This window comes from Dermochelys coriacea, chromosome 26 (genome assembly GCF_009764565.3).
Source record: "Dermochelys coriacea isolate rDerCor1 chromosome 26, rDerCor1.pri.v4, whole genome shotgun sequence".
NCBI classification, from domain to species: Eukaryota; Metazoa; Chordata; order Testudines; family Dermochelyidae; genus Dermochelys; species Dermochelys coriacea.
This window is the reverse complement of record NC_050093.1, coordinates 6910531-6930530: the sequence shown is the minus strand read 5'-3', so window position 1 is coordinate 6930530 and position 20000 is coordinate 6910531. Positions and strand designations below refer to the sequence as shown.

The 20000-nt window shown below is 45.4% G+C and overlaps 1 protein-coding gene and 1 long non-coding RNA gene across 4 annotated transcripts in view; one reads left to right on the top strand and one right to left on the bottom strand.

The window, feature by feature from the left end:
- The window catches only part of LOC119848758, a 92525-nt gene that overhangs the window by 51086 nt on the left and 21439 nt on the right, over window positions 1-20000 (bottom strand). The window contains exon 2 of one of the 2 annotated variants that reach the window (XR_006277077.1): window positions 18811-18912. This is a non-coding gene — a long non-coding RNA (uncharacterized LOC119848758). Of the gene's footprint in view, window positions 1-18810; window positions 19479-20000 lie in introns of those variants that run through there. The other variant, XR_006277078.1, reaches the window with a different exon arrangement.
- On the top strand, window positions 11104-19526 carry NKX3-1 (NK3 homeobox 1). Of its 2 annotated transcripts, XM_043502934.1 has the most exons (3): window positions 11104-11217; window positions 11257-11516; window positions 15255-19526. In XM_043502934.1, exons 1-3 carry the CDS (start codon window positions 11150-11152, stop codon window positions 15665-15667), a joined length of 741 nt encoding a protein of 246 aa, XP_043358869.1. In that variant the 5' UTR covers window positions 11104-11149; the 3' UTR covers window positions 15668-19526. The 2 variants fall into 2 exon arrangements, with proteins under 2 accessions (XP_043358869.1, XP_038240877.1); XM_038384949.2 differs by having other exon boundaries at window positions 11104-11516.

The following is a 20000-nucleotide window of genomic DNA, read 5'->3' as shown; positions in this document are numbered from 1 at the left end:
CCTGGCACCTCTACACCTGGCAGTTCATAGCCCCGGCACCCTGGACTTGTCAGTTATGAAAGTAAAAAAAAAACAAACAACCAAACAAAAACACAAACACACACGCTTGAGCCCCAGCACCTCTCATTACAAATTAAGCACTGGCCTGGTTCTAAAGCCCAATGGGGTTTCGATCAGACTCTTAATTGAAAGGACACAATGTTTCAGTGTAGTGTTGAGTGAATACAACTAACAAGCAAGTATTTATTAGACAAACCTCCTTCCTCTTCCTGTTCACAGGCAGTCCACACTCAGTTTCCAACATCCTCGGCTATAGCCGTTATTTGAAATTATTTGCTACGTGCTTTTTCTAAATAATTTTAGATCTAGAGATCCTTCGTGAACAGATCATTGGAAGCGTTCAGAATTTGAGCTCCGTCGATTAGTTTTCATTGGACACGAGGTCACTTGGTATTGTTCCTCTTCCCTAACTGAATGAGTTACTTGGAATCAGATTTCCAGCGCACACCTTTTGAGAGAGTTTAAAATTCACATCCCATGAACATTTTCTAATGCTCATTTACTATTTGCTGTTTCCAAAAATATTATTGCTAGTAAAATCTGTTACCCTAGGATAGTGGGATTATTGGATAGTGAATCAAAAAAAAAAAAAAGTGACCAACTACAAAATATATATATTTTTTATTTGAATGAATATTTCCAGAAAAATAATTTTGTAGTTTTCTAATGAAAAACAGACTATTTTAAGGCAGAAACACACACTCAATTAAGGATTTTTGTTAATATTAGCATCTGTGTTTTCAAAGCAAAGCCATTAAAGGAAAGTAAACAAATAGCATTTAAACCAGGAAATATACTATCTAAGTTTTAGGCTGAAAAAGATCTACCTGCAGTACAAATCTAACTGTAGAAAAACAAAAAGCATACAACTGTACAATCAAGTAACTGGATGAGCGAGATAATGTGTCGTTGTGTAATTGTGCTTGTGTTTACAAGATGATTGTGTGTGATTCTGTGTATAGGGGATTATTAAACTGACCAAGAAAAAAGAAAAAAATATCTTATTTTTTAATATAGTCCAGGATTAGCAGTTTGTGATCCATTTATTGATTGGAAACCCCTCCCTTTATTTTTCAAAGGAAGACAGAAAGAAAGCTACACCACAGTTCATTTACTTAGGGTCAGTTTTTCAACTGCTCAGCACTCAGCACAGTGAGGGACTGATTTTCAAAAGGATCAGCTCCCAAAGTGCCAAGTAGAGCTGGTTGTGATTTTTTTGGCAAACTGTTTTCTCATCAAAACATGTTGATTCACTGAAACTGCTCCCAGGGAAGGGTCAGTTTTGATGAATTTCTCAATTCAAAAACATTTGGGGGGCAGGGGAGAAACACTTTTGAAATGGTCAACAAATCCCATTCTGACATATTCCTAACAAAAAATTCCAGTTTTCCAGATCAAAATGACATTTTTGTTTGAACGTTGAGCTAATTACAGTATATTTAAAACAAAAAAACAAAAAAAAAACCCACCCCACATTTAAAATGGTCAAACGTGAAATGAAATGTTTAGAAAGGATGGAAACAAAATGCTTCATTTGTCAGTTTTGCAAAAACAATTCAAGATTACGGCTGTGTCCCCCAAGTGGAAACAGGAACGTTTTTCTAAAAGCTCCAATGTTTTCCCAGGGTAGGAAAAAAGAGTTTCCCACCTAGCTCTAGTGCAGATGTGTTTTGAGAACCTGGCCCTAAATGGGTGGGTTTTCAGAGGATCTTTGTACCCATGGGTCCTAATGAAGTCAATTGGAGTCGCTAATGCTCAGCATCCTATGAAAAATTAGCCTGCAAATATCTACGTAAGGGAACCATCTGCTCCCAGAACTTTCACTCTGGTTATGAAGAAGCCCCTAAATTATCCTCACAACCCCCTTGCAACTCCTCCTGCCACATCTCTACAAGAGTACACACAACAGGCCCCCCTCAAGATCACCCCCTGCTGGTTCATCTTCCTCAGTGAGAACTCTCTCTCCACTCAAGGCTGCTACCTCCCTTTCAGCCCCCTTCTTGACAATTTATCCTTGAAGTATTTGCTGGGGAGAGACTTTCAGGAGGCAATTAGGCTTTTATCTCTACTCCTGCTCAACCCCATCACTCTTTAGTGTTCATTCACTTCCCAAATGGGACTTAAATTGACATCTAAAGAAAATAATCCCCCCCCCCCACACACACACACACGAGATAGTATCGTTCACTTTCCTGCCTGTCCCAGGGCTTGAGGTGTCATGTAGGCCAGGTAGATAAATCAATAAAGCTGCAGACATGCTGGCTCTTCCCTGGTTCAATCCTAGCTCATTCTGGGAACTTTCTGAGATCAGATCTGCCTTGGATCTCCTCTCTAGCCCTAGCACAATCAGGAGAAGCGACAGGCTCCTGGCTTTTAAGAACGCTAGGCAAAACATGTGTAATGTATCCCACAGCACTGCCAACTCTTATAGTTTTAATCACATCTTACAATACTTGGTGTTTTTCTTAATGTCTCAGCTCCAGGAGTCAGATTACTGCACGGGAAGCTCAGCTTTCATTTAAAAATATTAATTGCTAGCGCAGAGAAGAGTCTGAAAACATCAATCCCAAAAGCTCAAAAACCAAAAGGCATGTATTTTTTTAAAAATCTCATGATTTTTGTGTGCTCAGGGTTGGTGACACTGAATTAGTCATGTTTTATATAGATTTCTTCTCCTAATATACATTGATACTGTGCAAGAGTATTTTATCTCACACACACACACACACACACACACACACACACACAGGAATTACTGTGCCAGATCAAATCACTGTTCCATGCAATCCAGTGTTCCATCTCTCATAGCAAGCAATACAAGGTACTTCATAGCTAAGGTGTAAAAAACTCCATAATGGGCAATTATCAATTCTACAGTGGAAGTTTCTTCTTAATCTCAGATATTTAGTATACCCAGATGCAGGAGAGTTAACTCTTCTACAGTTTTATCCTTGCTACTGTCACTCTAGCTATTATTATTCATTCATATAAATATATTACATAGTTATCATAAATAATCTTTTCTTCTGATTTTTCAAGGGAAGAACAGTTCAGCGTTTGAGCTATAGCCTAGGATTTGGGAGTCCAAAGCTCTGCCAAAAGACTTCCTGGGTGACTTTGGGCAAGTCACTTAGCCTACATGTGCCACCATTCACCATCTGTAAACTGGGGGATAACAACACTTCGCTATCTCCCAGCGATGTAGTGAGGAGAAAGAGATTAAAGATTTAGAGACACTCCCATACGACAGGCCCATATAAGTACTTAAGGACTTGTCTACACAAACAAACAGTTAGCTAATGACAAGCCGAGGTGTGATCTACCCTGCACCAGCGCGGACCCTGCACATTAGCAGTTCCCTAGTGCACTCTGAACTACTCTAATTTCAAAGCTGGGTAGAAGAAGGCACGCTAGGGAACGGTTAGTGCGCGGCATCATGGTCCACACAGACACTCGGCACGTGGCTGGCTAGTGCGGGGTAGATTAACGCCCCACTTTCCTGGGCACGACCTGTTTTTGTGGACAAGCCCTCAGATAAATATCTCAATGGATAGGTTTGAGGAAAAATCAGTCATGGGTCACAGCCCGCAATTATATTCTGTGCTGTGTTTGGTCACTGCCGCTGTGACATGTATTCAGGATATTGGGCCAGATCCTCTACTGGTGTAAATCAGCACCAATTGCAGTCAATGGCACAACACCAATTTATACCCGCTGGGAGGTGGCCCTTTTCATACGGCTTCACTGATGCTCCTCTGTTAATGTTTCCTTTAGATGAAAAACAACACGAGAGGGGAACGGCTCCTCCTTCCTTCAAAGTCTTTCCGCATCTCAAGAAAAACGGCAAGCTCTTGAATTGCTTTCTCTAGTCCAAACAGTCTCTACATTTCTGGTACCCCTACCACCATTTTACCCAGGCATCAGGTGATGCTCTGACAGCATTATTGCTTGCTGATGCTTGTGTGGATTCTTCTTAAAATTGAAAATAATGCTGGGGAATTTTTGCCCCCATGTCGTTCAAGTGTGATTGGTTCTTTGGGCTTTGACCATTGTCCCTCTTCTTAGGACACTAAACTACAATGGCTTATTTACTTGTTTAATGTGCCGCGAATTTAGCGCTGGTGAGAGATGATGGATTAGCAGCCCTGGGGAATGAACGAAGCGGTCTGTTTATCTACAAAACAAAACTGAGACCCACCAAACTCATTTCGCAGAGGCCCCCAAACAGCCATGACACGTTAACAACTGTAACAGTAGCCACTGGAATCAGCGGATGTTTACCTCGGTCATGTGGTGCGGTGTTGACCTTTGTCATCCAGGTTCACGTGACTGGGACCGACATAGCAAGAGCTGAGACATAAGTACCAATTCCAGGTTCTCACATCCAATCTCTAGGGGTCACTATCTCTCCAAAATACGTAGATTGCAAAAATGCTCTCTCAAGACACCGAGCCCCAGATCCTCAAAAGGTATGTAAACTCCTAACTACTTTATTGGATCTGTGCAACAGAAACTGCACTGAGGAGGAGTAACAGGACGGTCTGCCCCTCTAAGACCCAGGGAGTCGGAGACCAGTCAGCTCTGTTCAATTAGGACATCCTCCAGGGGAAGGGTCATGTGTTCCCTACAAACAGCTCAGAAAGTAGAGTTAGAAAGAGCTGCAAGAAGAAGGTTAGCTACTGTTTGGCAAGCCTTGGAGCAGAGGGAAAGAGATGCAAGGGGAAAGGCCTCTAGGTCCTGGCAGCCTGCTTTGTTTGTGGAAATTTGTGTGAAGAATAAAACTGTTCCCCAAAGGACGAGGCTTAAAATACTTTGGGTCTGTTGTCAGTCCTTCCTGAGCTGGGGAGACAGGCCAGCTGCCCTAGGCTCTGCTAACTGTTAGACACATAGGGTGGGATTCATCAAGGTATTTAGGCACCTAACTCCCATTAATTTCAAGGTATTGATTTTAATGGGAATTAAGTGCCCAAATACCTTTATGAATGCCACCTATAACTCCTCGCCCCACCTTGAAGACTGCTAAACAAGTTTATAGCAAGGGAGAAGGAACTCATACAGGGATGTTCACAAATGACCAGCGGGAAGATGCATTGGGCAAAACCTTACAGGAAATAATGCAACTCAATACATGATAAGAGTTTCACCCTAGCAATGGACTAGTGGCAGGGAGTAAGGGCTACCTGGATGAGTCAAGGTTGCAGGATTGGGCCCTCAGTGTTTTTTCTGTGGTACATCCTCCCAGATGGCTAAAGGTGCTTTAGTTGAGTAAAATGCATTTACAGGCATGTGCAGCTTCAAGGAGGTGGGGCCACTCCATTAACTCTACTGAAATCCCAATGCAACATCCACCTGGCCTCTCGGGGGAGGGGGGAGGAACATGTCAGGTGAGGAGAAGAGAGAGAGAGAGAGAGAGACTGTGGCATTTTGAAGGTTATTGTCTGCCCTCCCTAGGCATTGCCATCATCTGCTGTCAACTGCCAATCACAAACAATGTCAGGTTGAGCTTATTTTACAGCCTGTAGCAAACTACAGGCACCACCATGCAAGCCTTACCTCACAGGAGCAATGCAAAATAGAATCACTCAACTGTATAAGGCTTTTCAGGATCACACTCTAGGACTTAATCCAGTAGCCACTGCACAATCCAAATCCCTTATGACAGACAGAAACACACAGAAGCCAGGAGAGCTTTGTGAGCTTGATGCCTGCAGGGTCAGCCTCTTTACAATACCGGTGTCTGCTGGCAACAAATCATCCAGAAGTCCCATCTGCCCCCCCATTAGAATTCTTGGCTTATTTAAAATATACTCAGCCCAGGGCCAAACCCTGCTCCGTTCTGTAGAATGATTTGCAATTTGGGAGGGCATTACATTTCCCTTCCCTTTAAATCTATCCCGTTTTCCACTCCCCACTCAAAAACCTCATCTAAACCCCAAATCGTGTTGCATTAAGACATCTGAAAAGCCAGCCATACACTATAGCAAAGATTTCAACCAACGCTCAAATGGGTTTAGCACAATACACCAACCAACCACACAGGGGCACTCCCACAGCCAAACTGAGCATCCGGTGAAGTGAGCTGTCGCTCACGAAAGCTTATGCTCAAATAAATTTGTTCGTCTCTAAGGTGCCACAAGTCCTCCTGTTCTTTTTTGCGAATACAGACTAACACGGCCGCTGCTCTGAAACCTGAGAGAAGAGAATTTCCTGAAAACTTGCAGTTTCTATTGCTCGTCTGTAGTTTGTGCTGAACTACCTGGCATTCATCAACAAAGTTTTCTGTTACACTTGTAACCAGAGTGGGCTGGTAAAGGTTGATCCTGGGGTGAAACCTAGCAAAGCAACACCCACATAAATAAACCTAGCAAAGCAATACACTGTGATCACGCCTATGCTTGGATACAATTGAATTATTATAGCCCTGCAACTACAAGGAGTGAGGTGGGGGGCAGCATAGTCCAGCGATTAGGAGACTGGACTGGGAATCTGGAGACCTGGCTGCCACGGAAGGCAGTGGAGTTACACCAGGGATGAACCTTGCCCTAGGTTTTGAATGTTGATTTCGTTCAAAATTATAGGCACAGGGACCAAATAGTCCTATTAAAATCAATGAGGCCACAGTGGGAAGCATTTGGTCTATGTGCATATATACTTGGGGCTGATTCAGCCTTGGCAGAAGCAGACACAGCTGACAACAGCTTCAATGGGGGCTATTCTGTTATTCAGGGTTCACTTATGACTAATTAGTTGATTGGTTACTATTTGCATTACACAGGGGGGGTGGGGGCAGCCCTACAAAACTGGTCCTGTGCAGCACAGGGGAGGAGCGCTGCATATACAAGCCGAAGGTGAGCAGGACAGGATGTGCAGGGAAACCCATTCCTACAACGACAAGAGCACTGCCCCTGCACCCACCACCTCGCTGCTGCTCAACAGCAAGAGGCTGAAGAGGTGGGAGAAATAGTACCAAGACAAATAGGGTCACGCCCCTGTTCTCATCAGACAATCCCAGTCGTCCTCCTCAGTCCGCTCCATCGTTACCCTGTACTCTTACATCCTTCGGCACTTGTATGGCCTTCGCCACTGTAGTAACTGAGCTCCTGTCTCTCATGCGTTAGAAACAGAGGCTCTCGACTGCTCAGTGCAGAAGACCACACCGAACACTTAGCTTTCCATTTATTCACAAGTACCCCCCCCACACACACACACACACGGGCAATAGCCGCACAGACTTACCCAAGGACCTGGCAGATCAAGCACTAGGTAAATGGTGTCCTGTGACAGAATAGTAACAGTAAAAACTATTACTTCAGATCAAAAGCGTAAGTGATCAGTTACACCATCACACAGCTTAGCATTAAAAACACTCTGGGTCCAATTCTTAAAAGCTCCGAAATGATTTAGGAGCCTAATTCCCATTGACTTTCATGTAGGTGCTTTCGAAAATTTTACTCAATAAGCCCGATTTTGTTTCCATTTGCACTGTTTTTTTTAACCTCCATGTAACTCCACTGACTTCAGTACTCCTGATTGACATCAGCATAGAACTTGTCTATACACAAAAGCTGCTTCAATATGCATTTAAATGGATGTAATTACACGGATGGTGCGCTCACACTGTTGCAAGCCGCAGGGCTGAGATCAGAATCAGGCGTAAGAAGTCCAGGGAAATGCTTTGCAAGGCCCTGGGTTTATATTTATATGGTATCTTAATCGCCTCTTACAATTTTATCTCCACGTGGCTACGCCTGACCTACACGTGCCTGAGTAAGAGGAAAAGGAGACCCACAATAACCAGTAACCCACCACCACCCTTGCTTCACCCACCAAATACTACGCTAATTTGCAATATTTCCAGGGGAAGAGGTGGGAAATCTCAAGATGCGCAGGCCAGCCACAGCCTTGCACTCCCCCCCACTCACTGACCGAGTGTGAGAAGGTCACCTCCCCCAGCTCTAAGCAAACATTCCCAATGTGTGTTACAGGTGAGGACTTCTGGCTAAGCTGTTGAACAGATTGGGAAGGAAGTCACTTGCAGGCCACCCAGTTTGAATGCATTCTAAACTTTCGGGCAGCAAGCAACGGCTCCTAATCTGCTCTCCAGAAGCAAGCGACAGGGGTTAGCGAGCCTGGCGCAAGGGCATTGTTGGAATAATACTGTTCAGCTCCAATTGCTTCATAAATCTTTCCAAATTGCTTTTCTTGGGCAATAAGAGGATAATGAGACGGAGTTATTATTGGAGCTACTGAAGCTCTCCAAAGGACGCAATTCCTGTTACAAAACAGACTGCAGGGGGGAAAAAAAAACCCAGTGTAAACAGTTTAGAGAGGTTGAATGGAAAAAAAGTTAAAAGCAGGATCATTACCCGTCTATAAAGGCTTTATACTGCCTCCTATCAGTGTAGTATCTGAGCACCTTCCATGTAAAAGTCAATAGCAACAGTGAAGTCCCACGAGGATTTCAAGGCACCTCTCACTTTTTAGAGTATATGCTCTCCCTGGGGTAGGGGCTTTGTTTTTGGATTTTGGGGTGGATAAGGGTATAGGAGTAGAAGGAGACGTCAGTGTAGTGAATGTCATGCTTATGAGGGGAAAGGGATATTAGGGACCACCTGCAAATATATCAGACTAAACATTCAGTGCCAGTTCCTCAGTTGATGTAAATCAGCATAATTCCACGAAGTCAAAGGAACCATACTGATTTACGCCCACTGACAGTGGTGGATTTAGAGTTGGTGGGGCCTTGTGCACAGCTTCATTTCTGCCCCCTCTCGGGACCCAGCCAAGAAAAAACAATCTCCCCCCCTCCCATTTTTCATTCTTTTTTTCCTTCATCCTCCTCCTATACTATAAGTAATTGGAAGTAAATGAAAATAAAGTAAGGTACCGTGATTGGGGAAGGGGGTTGGGGTGCAGGAAGGGGTGAGGGATCTGGGAGGAAATTTGGGTGTGGGGTGCAGGCTCTGGGCTGGGGCAGGAGGTTGGCGGTGCTTATCTTGGGCAGCACAGCTCCCAAAGTGACCGGCACACCCCCCCCTCCGGCAGCGGCTCCTAGGCCGGGGGGGGACCAGAGGGTCTCTATGCGCCGCTGCCCGCAGGCGCCACCCCTGCACCTCCCAGCCAATGGGAGCTGCGGAGTTGGCACTTGGGGCAGGGGCAGCGCATGGAGACACACCTCCCCCCCCCCCAGGGGCCGCAGGGACAGGCCGGTCGCTTCTGGGAGCGAAGCGGCACGGGGGGAGGGAGGGAGGAAAAGCGGGCTTTAGCCCTGCTGCTGGCACGTGTCTGTGTGCCCCTTGCGGGGAGGGGAGCAGCGGGTCTCCATGCGCTGCCTGGGGCAGGGGCAACACGCAGAGCTGCCTCCCCCTCTGCGCGCAGAGGGGAGCCAGCAGCCGGTCGCTTCTGGGAGCAGTGCGGGACCACCAGCCACGGCATGCAAGCAGCCTGCCTGCCTGAGTCTGCTGCACCGCCGGCCAGGACTCGGGGGCAGGCTGTCAGATATTTGTCCTGCATTGTTGGGGGCCCCCTGCCACCGCATGGTTTGTTTCACGGTAAATCCGCTCCTGCCAACTGAGGATCTAGACCTTAGGGCAAATTTTGTTCTCAAAGAAGCGCTTCCCGTGGAAGCCAAGGCAGAATTTTAGTCCATCATCTATGATGGTTTTACATAAATATTCCTGTAACGTTGGCTACCTTACCAGAGCTCAATGGGCCAAATTCAACACTGGGCTAACTCCAGTGAAGTTAAGGAAATTACAGTGGAGATGAATTTGATCCTGTAAGTTTAACTAAAGATTTGCTCCCCACGATACTCAACTCCTCTCTGTACTTGGGGTCAGATCATGTAATGGCCAAAAACTAGTTGTGAGCAAACACCAAACTGACGAGGGAGGATCGAATGAGGGTTTGCAAGTACACAAAGGGATGCAGTATCCCAGGAGAATAGCAAGGGCTGCTTCCCATTGAGAAAGGAAAGACGTGCAGCTCTTTTCCCCCTTCTGACCACTACTGGCTGCCTTAAGTGTCCATCTCCAGGTATTCCTGCAAGCATGAAAAATGGAGACTGTCATAGTTTAGGGGCTATGACTTGAGGTAAGAGTCCCCACCATCCCCACAGCACAGGTATGTGACAATGTCCAAACGCTCATGGATCCTACCCCAGCTCTACCACCAACTGCATAACTTGAGCACCTCAAAGCTCAGACCCTTTCCTACAACGACAAGAACAAAATATCTACGCCACGTGCTCTTCAATGACCACAGTGAATCAGGATCTCAGCTTTATTTCTGACCCAAAAGATTCTATCATGTTAACACGGCCCACAGAAAAATAGCACTCGTTATTAATCACCGATAAAAGGCCTAAATGTCTAATACTTATTTATAGTAGTTTGGGTATTATAAACAATGCAAATTACTTTCCACCAGACAACCGACACCACCTTCTAAGCCCAACACTGACACCCGGGGCCGTCCTAAAAAACCCTGCCCACAGGCAGAGGGAGAGATGCCAGAGACCACACGAAGTCCACTAGGAACCTGATTAAAACAAGGAGGAGTCCGGTGGCACCTTAAAGACTAACAGACTTATTTGGGCGTAGGCTTTCATGGGTAAAAAAAACCCCACTTCTTCAGATGCAGGTTCTCTTACCCACGAAAGCTTAGGCCCAAATAAATCTGTTCGCCTTTAAGGTGCCACCGGACTCCTCGTTTTGCGGATACAGACTAAGACGGCTATCCCGCTGATAGTTGCTATTACTTGGAAGTGGAAGGTTCTCCGATACCAAGGTGATGGGCAGCAATATAAAATCTTATGATTGAGATAGAAGAGAGATACTTTGCAAATCCCCATGGACACAGCATGCCAGGAGCAGCCGGGGCATGGCAGTTTCCCTTGGCACCGACAACATAGCAAGTGCTCAGGAGCGGTGGGAGCCCAGAGAGGTAGCCGAGGGCGTTCACCGCTGCCCCAGGCTCCAATCAGACCCGGGAGGCTTGGCTAGCTGGCTGGCTTATAAATGCAAAGCAGGGAGTGTTGCAAAGTGAAAGTGCCTGTGGGCTTCTCCCTGGTGGACTTGCGGGGAGGGAGATGAGCTCCCGGGCACCCCTTCCAGGGAGGCCGGAGGGACAGGGCAGCACAGAGCCCTCAGAGGGCAAGAGCCACCCCTGGGCCCCGCAGCTGCACCCGGCTGGGAGGAGCCTCCCCCAGGGCTCGCTGCAGACCATGCCCCTCTCCTCCAAGCCGCTCACGTCCTTCCTCATCCAAGACATTCTGCGGGACGGGGCCGACCGCGGAGCTGCGGGGCAAGGGAGGAAGAGCCGGGGATGCTGCGGTGCCTCTCGCCCGGAGCCTGCGCTGGACGGTGCAAGCTCCGCTCCCCGGCCGCCAGCGGGGAAACCCCTCCCTGAAGGGGTCCCCCCGCCGCCCCAGGAGCGGGCAGGAGAGCCAGCCGCAGGTAAGCGGTCCCCACGCGTGCCTGGCTCTGCAAGACCTGCCCCGCTTGCACGGCTGTAAATCCCGGGTCCCCGTCCTGGCCAGCAGCGACCCTGCAGCCTGAACCAGGGGCAGCTTCTCTGCCTTGGAGCGCGGAGCGGAGTTCCAAGCGCTGGGTCCCGGGGTGCCGCCGGGGCCCCTCCAAATCAGGCGACGGGGGCGCAGAAGCGGGGTCTCTGCCGGGGAAAAGCAATAGAAACGGCCACCGTCTGCACAGACTCTTATCTCTCTTCGCAGAAGAGCTCAGCTCCTGGTGTGCTTTTCTCCCCCCCCCCCCACCAAATGCATCCGATGAAGTGAGCTGTAGCTCACGAAAGCTTATGCTCTAATAAATTTGTTAGTCTCTAAGGTGCCACAAGTCCTCCTTTTCTTTTTGCTCCTAGTTAGGTACCCCAACCATGGTGGGGTGCTGGGCCACTGCAAATTCGCCCCACCATTTTTGGGGGAAAAAATATAGATATGGCCCCGGCTGAGTCCACGGGAGAGCCCAGAAAGACTGAAAGAAGAGTCCCCCCCCCCCCACTTCGTGCCGCAGCTGCGTGTTTAAAGAGCTCCTGGATGCTCCCTTTATTTGTTTTCTGGCCTGGTAAAGTTGCTGCAGTCACCATCACTGAATACTTAAATCTAACAGGAGGTCTGAAAATCCCATTCGTTGAGTAGGTTTCAGAGTAGCAGCTGTGTTAGTCTGTATTCGCAAAAAGAAAAGGAGGACTTGGGGCACCTTAGACTAACAAATTTGTTAGAGCATAAGCTTTCGTGAGCTACAGCTCACTTCATCGGATGCATTCAATGAAGTGAGCTGTAGCTCACGAAAGCTTATGCTCTAATAAATGTTAGTCTCTAAGGTGCCACAAGTCCTCCTAGTCGTTGAGTAGAAGCTCTTTGGGACAGGGGCTGGCTGTTCGTTCTGTGCCTGTCCAGCACAAGGGGGTCCTGGTGCATGATTGGGGCTGCACCTAATAATAAAATATTGGCTGGATTCACTTTGAGGGGCATCTTATTGTTCATGCACCTGCTGATGTGTCCTTTTTAAGCTGGTGCGTTTCTGGATCCGTGTATTTCCAGGTTGGGGCAGCAAAACAGAAAAGGCTGCAAATCCCTGCCACAGCGAAGGTAATTGCTTTAAAGATAGCATGGCGCTTCCTTTAAAGGATGGTGCCCTTTCAATATCAACAAGTTTCTCGCACATGATGGGGGGAGGGGGTAAGAAAGTAACTGCTACAATTTTTTGTTTTTCTTTTTTAAATTGTTCGTGTTGGGGAAGCAGTGGAAACCACTGCACTCTCCAAGGAATGCTAGTGTCTCTCTCCATTGTGTTTTTGATATACAAGAAGCGGGATCAAACACATGTAAGCTCTTTGGGGGAAGGGACTGATCTATACAGCACCTAGCACAATCCAAATATTCAGGAACTACTATAATAAATTTATAATAATAATAATAAAAGACACTTTAATCAATCAATCACTTTCTTCTTAAAAGGGATCTTTCCAAGTGAAATTGGGCCCGACGTTCAAACAAGTTTTTCCACAAAACTGAAGATCAAGAGAAATGTTTCAATGAAGTTTTTTTTTTTTTTTTTTTAAAAAGATGGGGGAGAAATTCCCTTGGAAATTTACTTAAAAAAAAAAAATCCCTTACATTGAGCCAGATCTTCAGCTTCTGTAAATCTTCACAACCCCATTGACTTCAGCAGAGCTAAACCGATTTACACCACATGAGGAATAGCCTATTGTTTCAGAGTACCAGCCGTGTTAGTCTGTATTCGCAAAAAAGAAAAGGAGGACTTGTGGCCCCTTAGAGACTAACAAATTTATTTGAGCATAAGCTTTCATGAGCTACAGCTCACTTCATTGGATGCCTCCAATGAAAGCTTAACAAATTTATTTGAGCATAGTCTGTAAGGTGCCACAAGTACTCCTTTTCTTTTTAGCCTATTGTTTCCATCCCAAACAAATCAACATGGGAAACTGGTCTATTGCCATTGTCCATGCTGAATGGAAAAAAAAAAAAAAAAAAAAAAAAAAAAAAAAAAAAAAAAAAAAAAGAACCACCAAAGTAACAAACTGTATAAATAGTGACAAGTTATTTTAAGGTTCGTTCGGTTTTAGTAATTGTAGGCGTCATTTAGCACCACAGAGGAGGACATTGCTGTTCTTATTTTTACCTGAGGCTGTCTCTTTAAGAAATCTGTCAGACTGTGGGTTTTAGTTATGGAGGGCTTGATCCTGAAAAGTGCAGAGTACTCCCAGCTGCCATGGTCTTCGATCAGAGCTGTGGGCACTCAGCACCTGTCTGGATAGGGGCTCAAGCGACAGAATGATTCTACTGGAATTAAGATTAAGGCGACGTGTCTGGTTGCTACACCGCTGAGCTGTGATGTCCATCAACGATGCCCCAATTCCTTTGTTCTGCTCTCCTGTCACATTAAAACCAGCATGTACTAGTGTGTCTTTCATGTGGCAGGTATCCTCTTTATCCTTCTAAAGTTGCTCAGCAATGCCACAGCAAAAAGAGCAGCAGCAAAGAGACACTTCTGATCTCGTTACCCTGAATATATCAGAAGTTCAGCCTTCTAGCAGTAAAACTCCCACCTGAATGGTAACTTGTGTAGGAATCCAGATCCTGTTCCCATCGACGTGAACTGGAAGCTTTGCCATTCATGGGGATGGGGTAGGACTGAGTCGAGAGCCCAAATTCTCAAACTTGGGTGCCTTAAGTTAGGTGCTAAGGGACTGATTCTGCGGCCAATTAAAGCAGTGGAAAGTAGCAATACCTCTATGGAAGTAAGTGGAATGTGTGTGGGAAGAGAACTGGGCCCCTAATTTTATCCTGATCCACCTGAATAAGGGTGCTCTTAAAAAAAAAAAAAAAGGCTTATATAGATCTATCATGGTTTCAACGACAGTAACAGGTGCTCAGCACCTGAAAATCAGACCCACTTTTATGGGTGCCTGGACATGCAACTGGGCATCCATCTTTGAAAATCTTAGCTAATGACTACAAATTACTAGGGTGGCCATTCCCAAGCATTCAAAACTCAGGAGATATGCCTTGAAAAAACCAAACCCTATATCATGAGGATGGTAGGGTCTTGTTTTGTTTTTTTAATTTGCTATATATAGTTGCTATCTGAGCCTTTGGGGAGCACTGACTTCATATTTCCAAACTTTTCTCTGCACCGGGAGAGTAGGAACTGACCTTTTTAAAGTGAAAGCTGAGATTCTCACATAAATCACAGGACTCCAGGATCTAAGGCTTTAAGAAAAAACACCAACTATTGCAAGACTCACAATAAAATCCCAAGAGTTGGCATCGCTCTTTTATTTGTATTACAATCATGTCTAGGAGCCCCAGTCAGGGCCCCATAGTGGCAACACCCATTGTGAGTACAGAAGAAAAAGGCAAATTAACAACAGAGGGACATATTTTTAAGAGTACTTAGGTGCCTAACTCCCACTTAAATCAATGTGAGTGAGGTGCCTAAATACCTTGAAAAATCTGGCTCAGAGCGAACACTGTATCAAAATTCAGGGGCAGGCAGAGAACTATATACCAAAGGTTTTTGCATTTTTAAGCTCGCGTGAGCATGTAAAAATGTCTCCAGGATGACAATAGAATTGTGTGCTCTCTGCAGGGGAAACGCCTGAGAACAAGCTGTTTTGATTCCTTTCTGGTGTCTAACTCTTCCTTCCCTTAGGGGCATATACGGAGACCGACCTGTCGGACTGTGAAAACCCTCTGAAATCCTCACTGAGCAACCAAAGGACCCCGAAGCAGCAAAAGCGCTCACGGGCAGCCTTCTCCCATACTCAGGTCATCGAGTTAGAAAGGAAGTTCAGCCATCAGAAATATCTGTCCGCCCCAGAGCGAGCCCACCTGGCGAAGAACCTGAAGCTCACTGAAACCCAAGTGAAAATCTGGTTCCAGAACAGAAGGTACAAGACCAAAAGGAAGCAGCTAGCCTCAGAACTTAGTGGACTCGGTAAGAACTCGGTTTTCCCAGTCCTTAAAGAGGATGTCGTCTCCAGGGCCGCTCTGATTTCTGTGTATAACAGCTACCAGTACTATCCATACCTGTACTACTTGAATGGCTGGAGTCCCTCTTTGTGATAACTACAGCTAAAGACTTCAATTTTTCCAAAGAGAAAAGCTCTCTTTTTATTTTTACTGTTTTGCTTTTTCTAATAAGGGGGCGGGGGGAAGGAGGAGAAAGCACTTCTGACCAGATTTTCAGTGATGCTGAGCACCCTGCATGCCCTTTTCCCTTTCCGGGGACTTGCAAGGTTCGACACTGCTACAAGTCTAGGATAACATTTTCCAAAGCACCCATTAACAAATGCCACGCTCTTGTATAATGCTTTCCATGGGTACAACTTACAGTGCTTTAGAAAGGATTACGATCTCCATTCTGCAGATGGGGAAATGGAGGTACAGAGCAATGAAGTGATTTATCCAAGGCCACCCAGGGGCAGAGTCAGGAATAGAACCCAGGCCCCCGAGTTACAGTCCACTAACCTATATAGTGTCTGCCCTTTTCTCTCATTGAAAGTCAATGGGACTTAAGTCCCACTTTGAAAAGAGACTTAAACACGTGGGAGCCTAGGTGCTTTGGAAAACTTTAGCCCTCCCCACGATCAGCGTGTAAAAACTAAGTAATGATGATGGTTTTGCACAGCAATTGTCTCGGCATGTTCATCTAGGCCACTAACTCTGTGACACTGCATAGTATATTTTAATATTTAAATACTTGGTCTTCTCAAACAGACCACAGATGGGACACTGAATGGGGAAAAAAAAATGGAGTCTGCATTTCCCCTCCCCCCCCATTCAATGGAAACTAAGAGCCATGTGGTCCTAAGGTGAAGACTGTGAGATGTATTAGAACTGTCAGCCAACGTGACAAACCCCATTTAAATTACTGTCATGAACTGGTCAATGCATCTGTACACCACTGCTCTTTACTGGCTAGAATTAGAACTGCATAACTACGTGTCATAGCACCTATACTGCTAGTTAAAGTAACTTAAGTGGTAAAAGGCCTTTGGTTTGAAGTAGCAAGTTTGCCACTCTCTCTGCTGTGTCACGAAGTGATATGTAGCCATGATGTGCTGCATAGTAACAAAACATGAAATACTAGGCGACAACAGAGGTTTTACCATATGCAATAAATATTGTGGGCAGGATCCTCGGCCGATATCAATCAATTCTCTGATTCTGAAGGAACCATGCTCATTTACACCTGCTCAGGTTCTATAGTCTACACACCAATGTATACCACCAGTAACATGGCAGCATGTTCCAAACCAGAAGATAGCACGAAATTCAGTATCACAAAGACAGATCTGTTTTGCATATCACCACGCTGATGCTGTTTGAACATTAACACACAGAATTATTGTATTAATAGCCTAAGTTTTCAGCCTTCCTAACAGTTTAAAGAAAAGCAATTCTGTTTGTAAAATTAGATGAGACAAAGCGGCCTAGTGCTTTAGAAGAGACTCACTTTTTCTGTAAGGTTTTCTTATGATCACAGAGTTAAATGATCTTGTTGTTATTCACACTCGCCATTTGAGCAGACTAACAGGAGGCGATTCCTGCTTCCGTTTGATACATACCATACTAGCTTGATGCTGCATGATGCAGAGCATCTTCTGATCCTATCTTCTTTTGTGGGAAGTGAGAAAGCTCAGCACTTTGCAGTATACAAGGGAAACATGGGATAAAAGCTTTTATGCATGGTTGTTAAGTGAATAGCAATATTTTGACCTCTGTTAGTCTGTTCAAAGTAGCAGTGATGGCTTTTAGGAACAAAGGAAATGCCTGTCCGTACATAAAGTTTGAGGTAACATCTATTGTGGAGGAAAGAAAGGTTTTAAAATAGAAATGAAATAAAAATGGGGGGGGGAAGGAAATTATGTTAGATCATTTATAATTTCAGTGGACCAAATTCTCAGGTAGTACAAATCAGAACTATGGCAATTTATGCCCTCTGAGCATATGTGGCTTAAAAAAAAATTAGATATCTATCAAGCTCTTTATAATGGTACCCATCTTTGTAGTATTAAAACCCCCCCAAAATCACAAAAAGCTAAAGGCCTAATTTCCCTCCCTTCTCCTCGAGGCAGTTGGGACTGCATATTGTTGGAGTGATTGCTTCCGGAATGGGAAGTGTAATAATTTCTTTTCAGAGACAAGGGGTGTGGGGAAATGAAGCAATATATTTGAGTAGACCAGCTTCTACTGGGGAAAGAGACAAGCTTTCAAGATGACACTGAGCTCGTCTTCAGGTCTGGGGAATTTTTAGAAATCTTATTTTTCATGAAAATATACATTTCAAAATTGATTTTTTGTCTCCCTCCTCCCCCAACACAATAGATCTGCAAACCACACACACACACACACACACACACACACACACACACACACACACGTATCCTTACTCATGCCAGGAGACCTGCGGAAGTCCAGAAGACTCCTATCGTGAGCCAGGATTACTTATGGGAGTAAGAATTTACAGGATCAAACCCATTAAAGTGAACAACTCACCAATTTATGGTCATTGCCACTGTGTGAATTATTTGAAATACATGAAAGGACAACTGCCCGTTTTCTAACTAGTCGGAATGTAACTTCTAATATCTCTAGATAACATTTTTCTTCCAGCTCGTTCTTTATTTAGAACCTATTCATTCTGAAAGGATTCAGTCCTTTCTCTCAGTCAGCATTAAGAGTAGAAGGTCATCCCTGGGCTGTTACAATATGTTTCAAACTCAAGCACGCTGCTTATCCACTTGCCAAAAGAAGTGATCATACGATACTTAGAACAAAAGATTCCTTAGGGTCCTATCTTGGGGCCCTGACTCACTTGAGGAGCCCCACTAACTTCAATGGGATATGATTACTCAAAAGGAGTAATAGCTGCAGGAGTAAGCACCAAATGCAGAAATCCACAGGCACATTTGGGCCCAATTGGGCATACTTTGCACCTTGTTCCATCATTTACACCAGTGCAAAACACTTAACATGCTGATTTGGTAGCTTTACATGCCCATTTTGCACTGGTGTAAAGCTCCTCATTCTCTGTTGCCCTGTACCTTGTGTGGTCATTTAAATCAGTGCAAAGTGGGTGTAAAACGTTGCCTAATCAGAACGATACAGTCCGATTCTTATCTCACTTATATTGATCTAACTCCACGGATCTCCATGAACTTACTTCTGATTCACACCAGTGTAAATGTAGTAATGTCACCTACCTGGTCTGGCTTCAAGCTCTCTGCAGCTTCAGTTTCCCTTCACTTAGTTTCAATTTCCCGACCTCCTCAGGAAGGACTCACTGCCACACTCCAGTCTCTCCCCTGCACGTAAAATATAGGCAAAAATATCAACCACAAAAGCAGTTCCTCTGCCCATCCTGCGCTATAACGCCCACAGGCTTTCCCCGTTGCCCCTGTGATGAAAGGAGGGCTCACCCTTCCCTCCAGTCCCCCTGCTTCAGGGCCCACAGCGGAGTTCTCTCAATCTTTTCATAGGGATCACCTTCCCCCTTCCCAGCTGGGTCCGATAACTGAACAGGGCTGGCCAGCCCCAGACACCCTGGCCCTTAGAGGGGATAAAGTAGAAGAATATGCACCATAGAGAGTGGCTCACCCATTTTGCACAGGTGTAAATGATAAGGCAGTGAAGAATTGGGCCCCATCTGAAGGGTAACAATGGATTTGATCCATTGTTCCTTAGTAGTCATGGTAACCGAACACCCACTTGGATATTTCACCTGTGACCCATCTGTTCTGCTCTCAGTTTGTAAAATAGAACAAAACTCTGTTGGCTATTCTCACTCTGAACTGCCACCCTTTGTATTTTTATGTAAAAAAATCAGCCCAGTGCAAACGGCTGTTATTTTTGTATATATATTTTGATACTGTTTTTCCAATGTGCGTATTGTACTTTGGAATAAAAAGCCTGTATTAGAAATGGACCTCTGTGGGGTTTCTGGCTTGGGCGTTCATTTTTTAAAATCTCCTTTACGTGTGTTTCAAGTTCATGTATTTGGGGCCAGAAATCTGGCTACAGCCAGGCAAATGCACCGGGCCAAGGCATGGTGTGCAAACTCAGGATCCCTTACTCCCTTCCCTAGTGCACTATTACCAGGAGTAGCAATGGGGCTCGCTCACATGCTATGAATGCAAGGGAGGAAGACAAGCAGCCAGCATGACTCAACACTCTGAAACAGGAGTGAATCTAGTGGGTTAAGGGTCATGGCTGGGGGCCAGCCCGGATGCACAACTAATAGCGCTTACAGGCTGTACAGATAGGGCCTGACGGGAGTCTATCCTCAGAGCTCAATGGGATTTGGATCTGGCTTCAAGGGAGCTCATGCTGCATCCTTAAGATGCCACAGATTCACAGCTCCACCCAAGCATCCCACATTCTGCCTTTCGTAGGT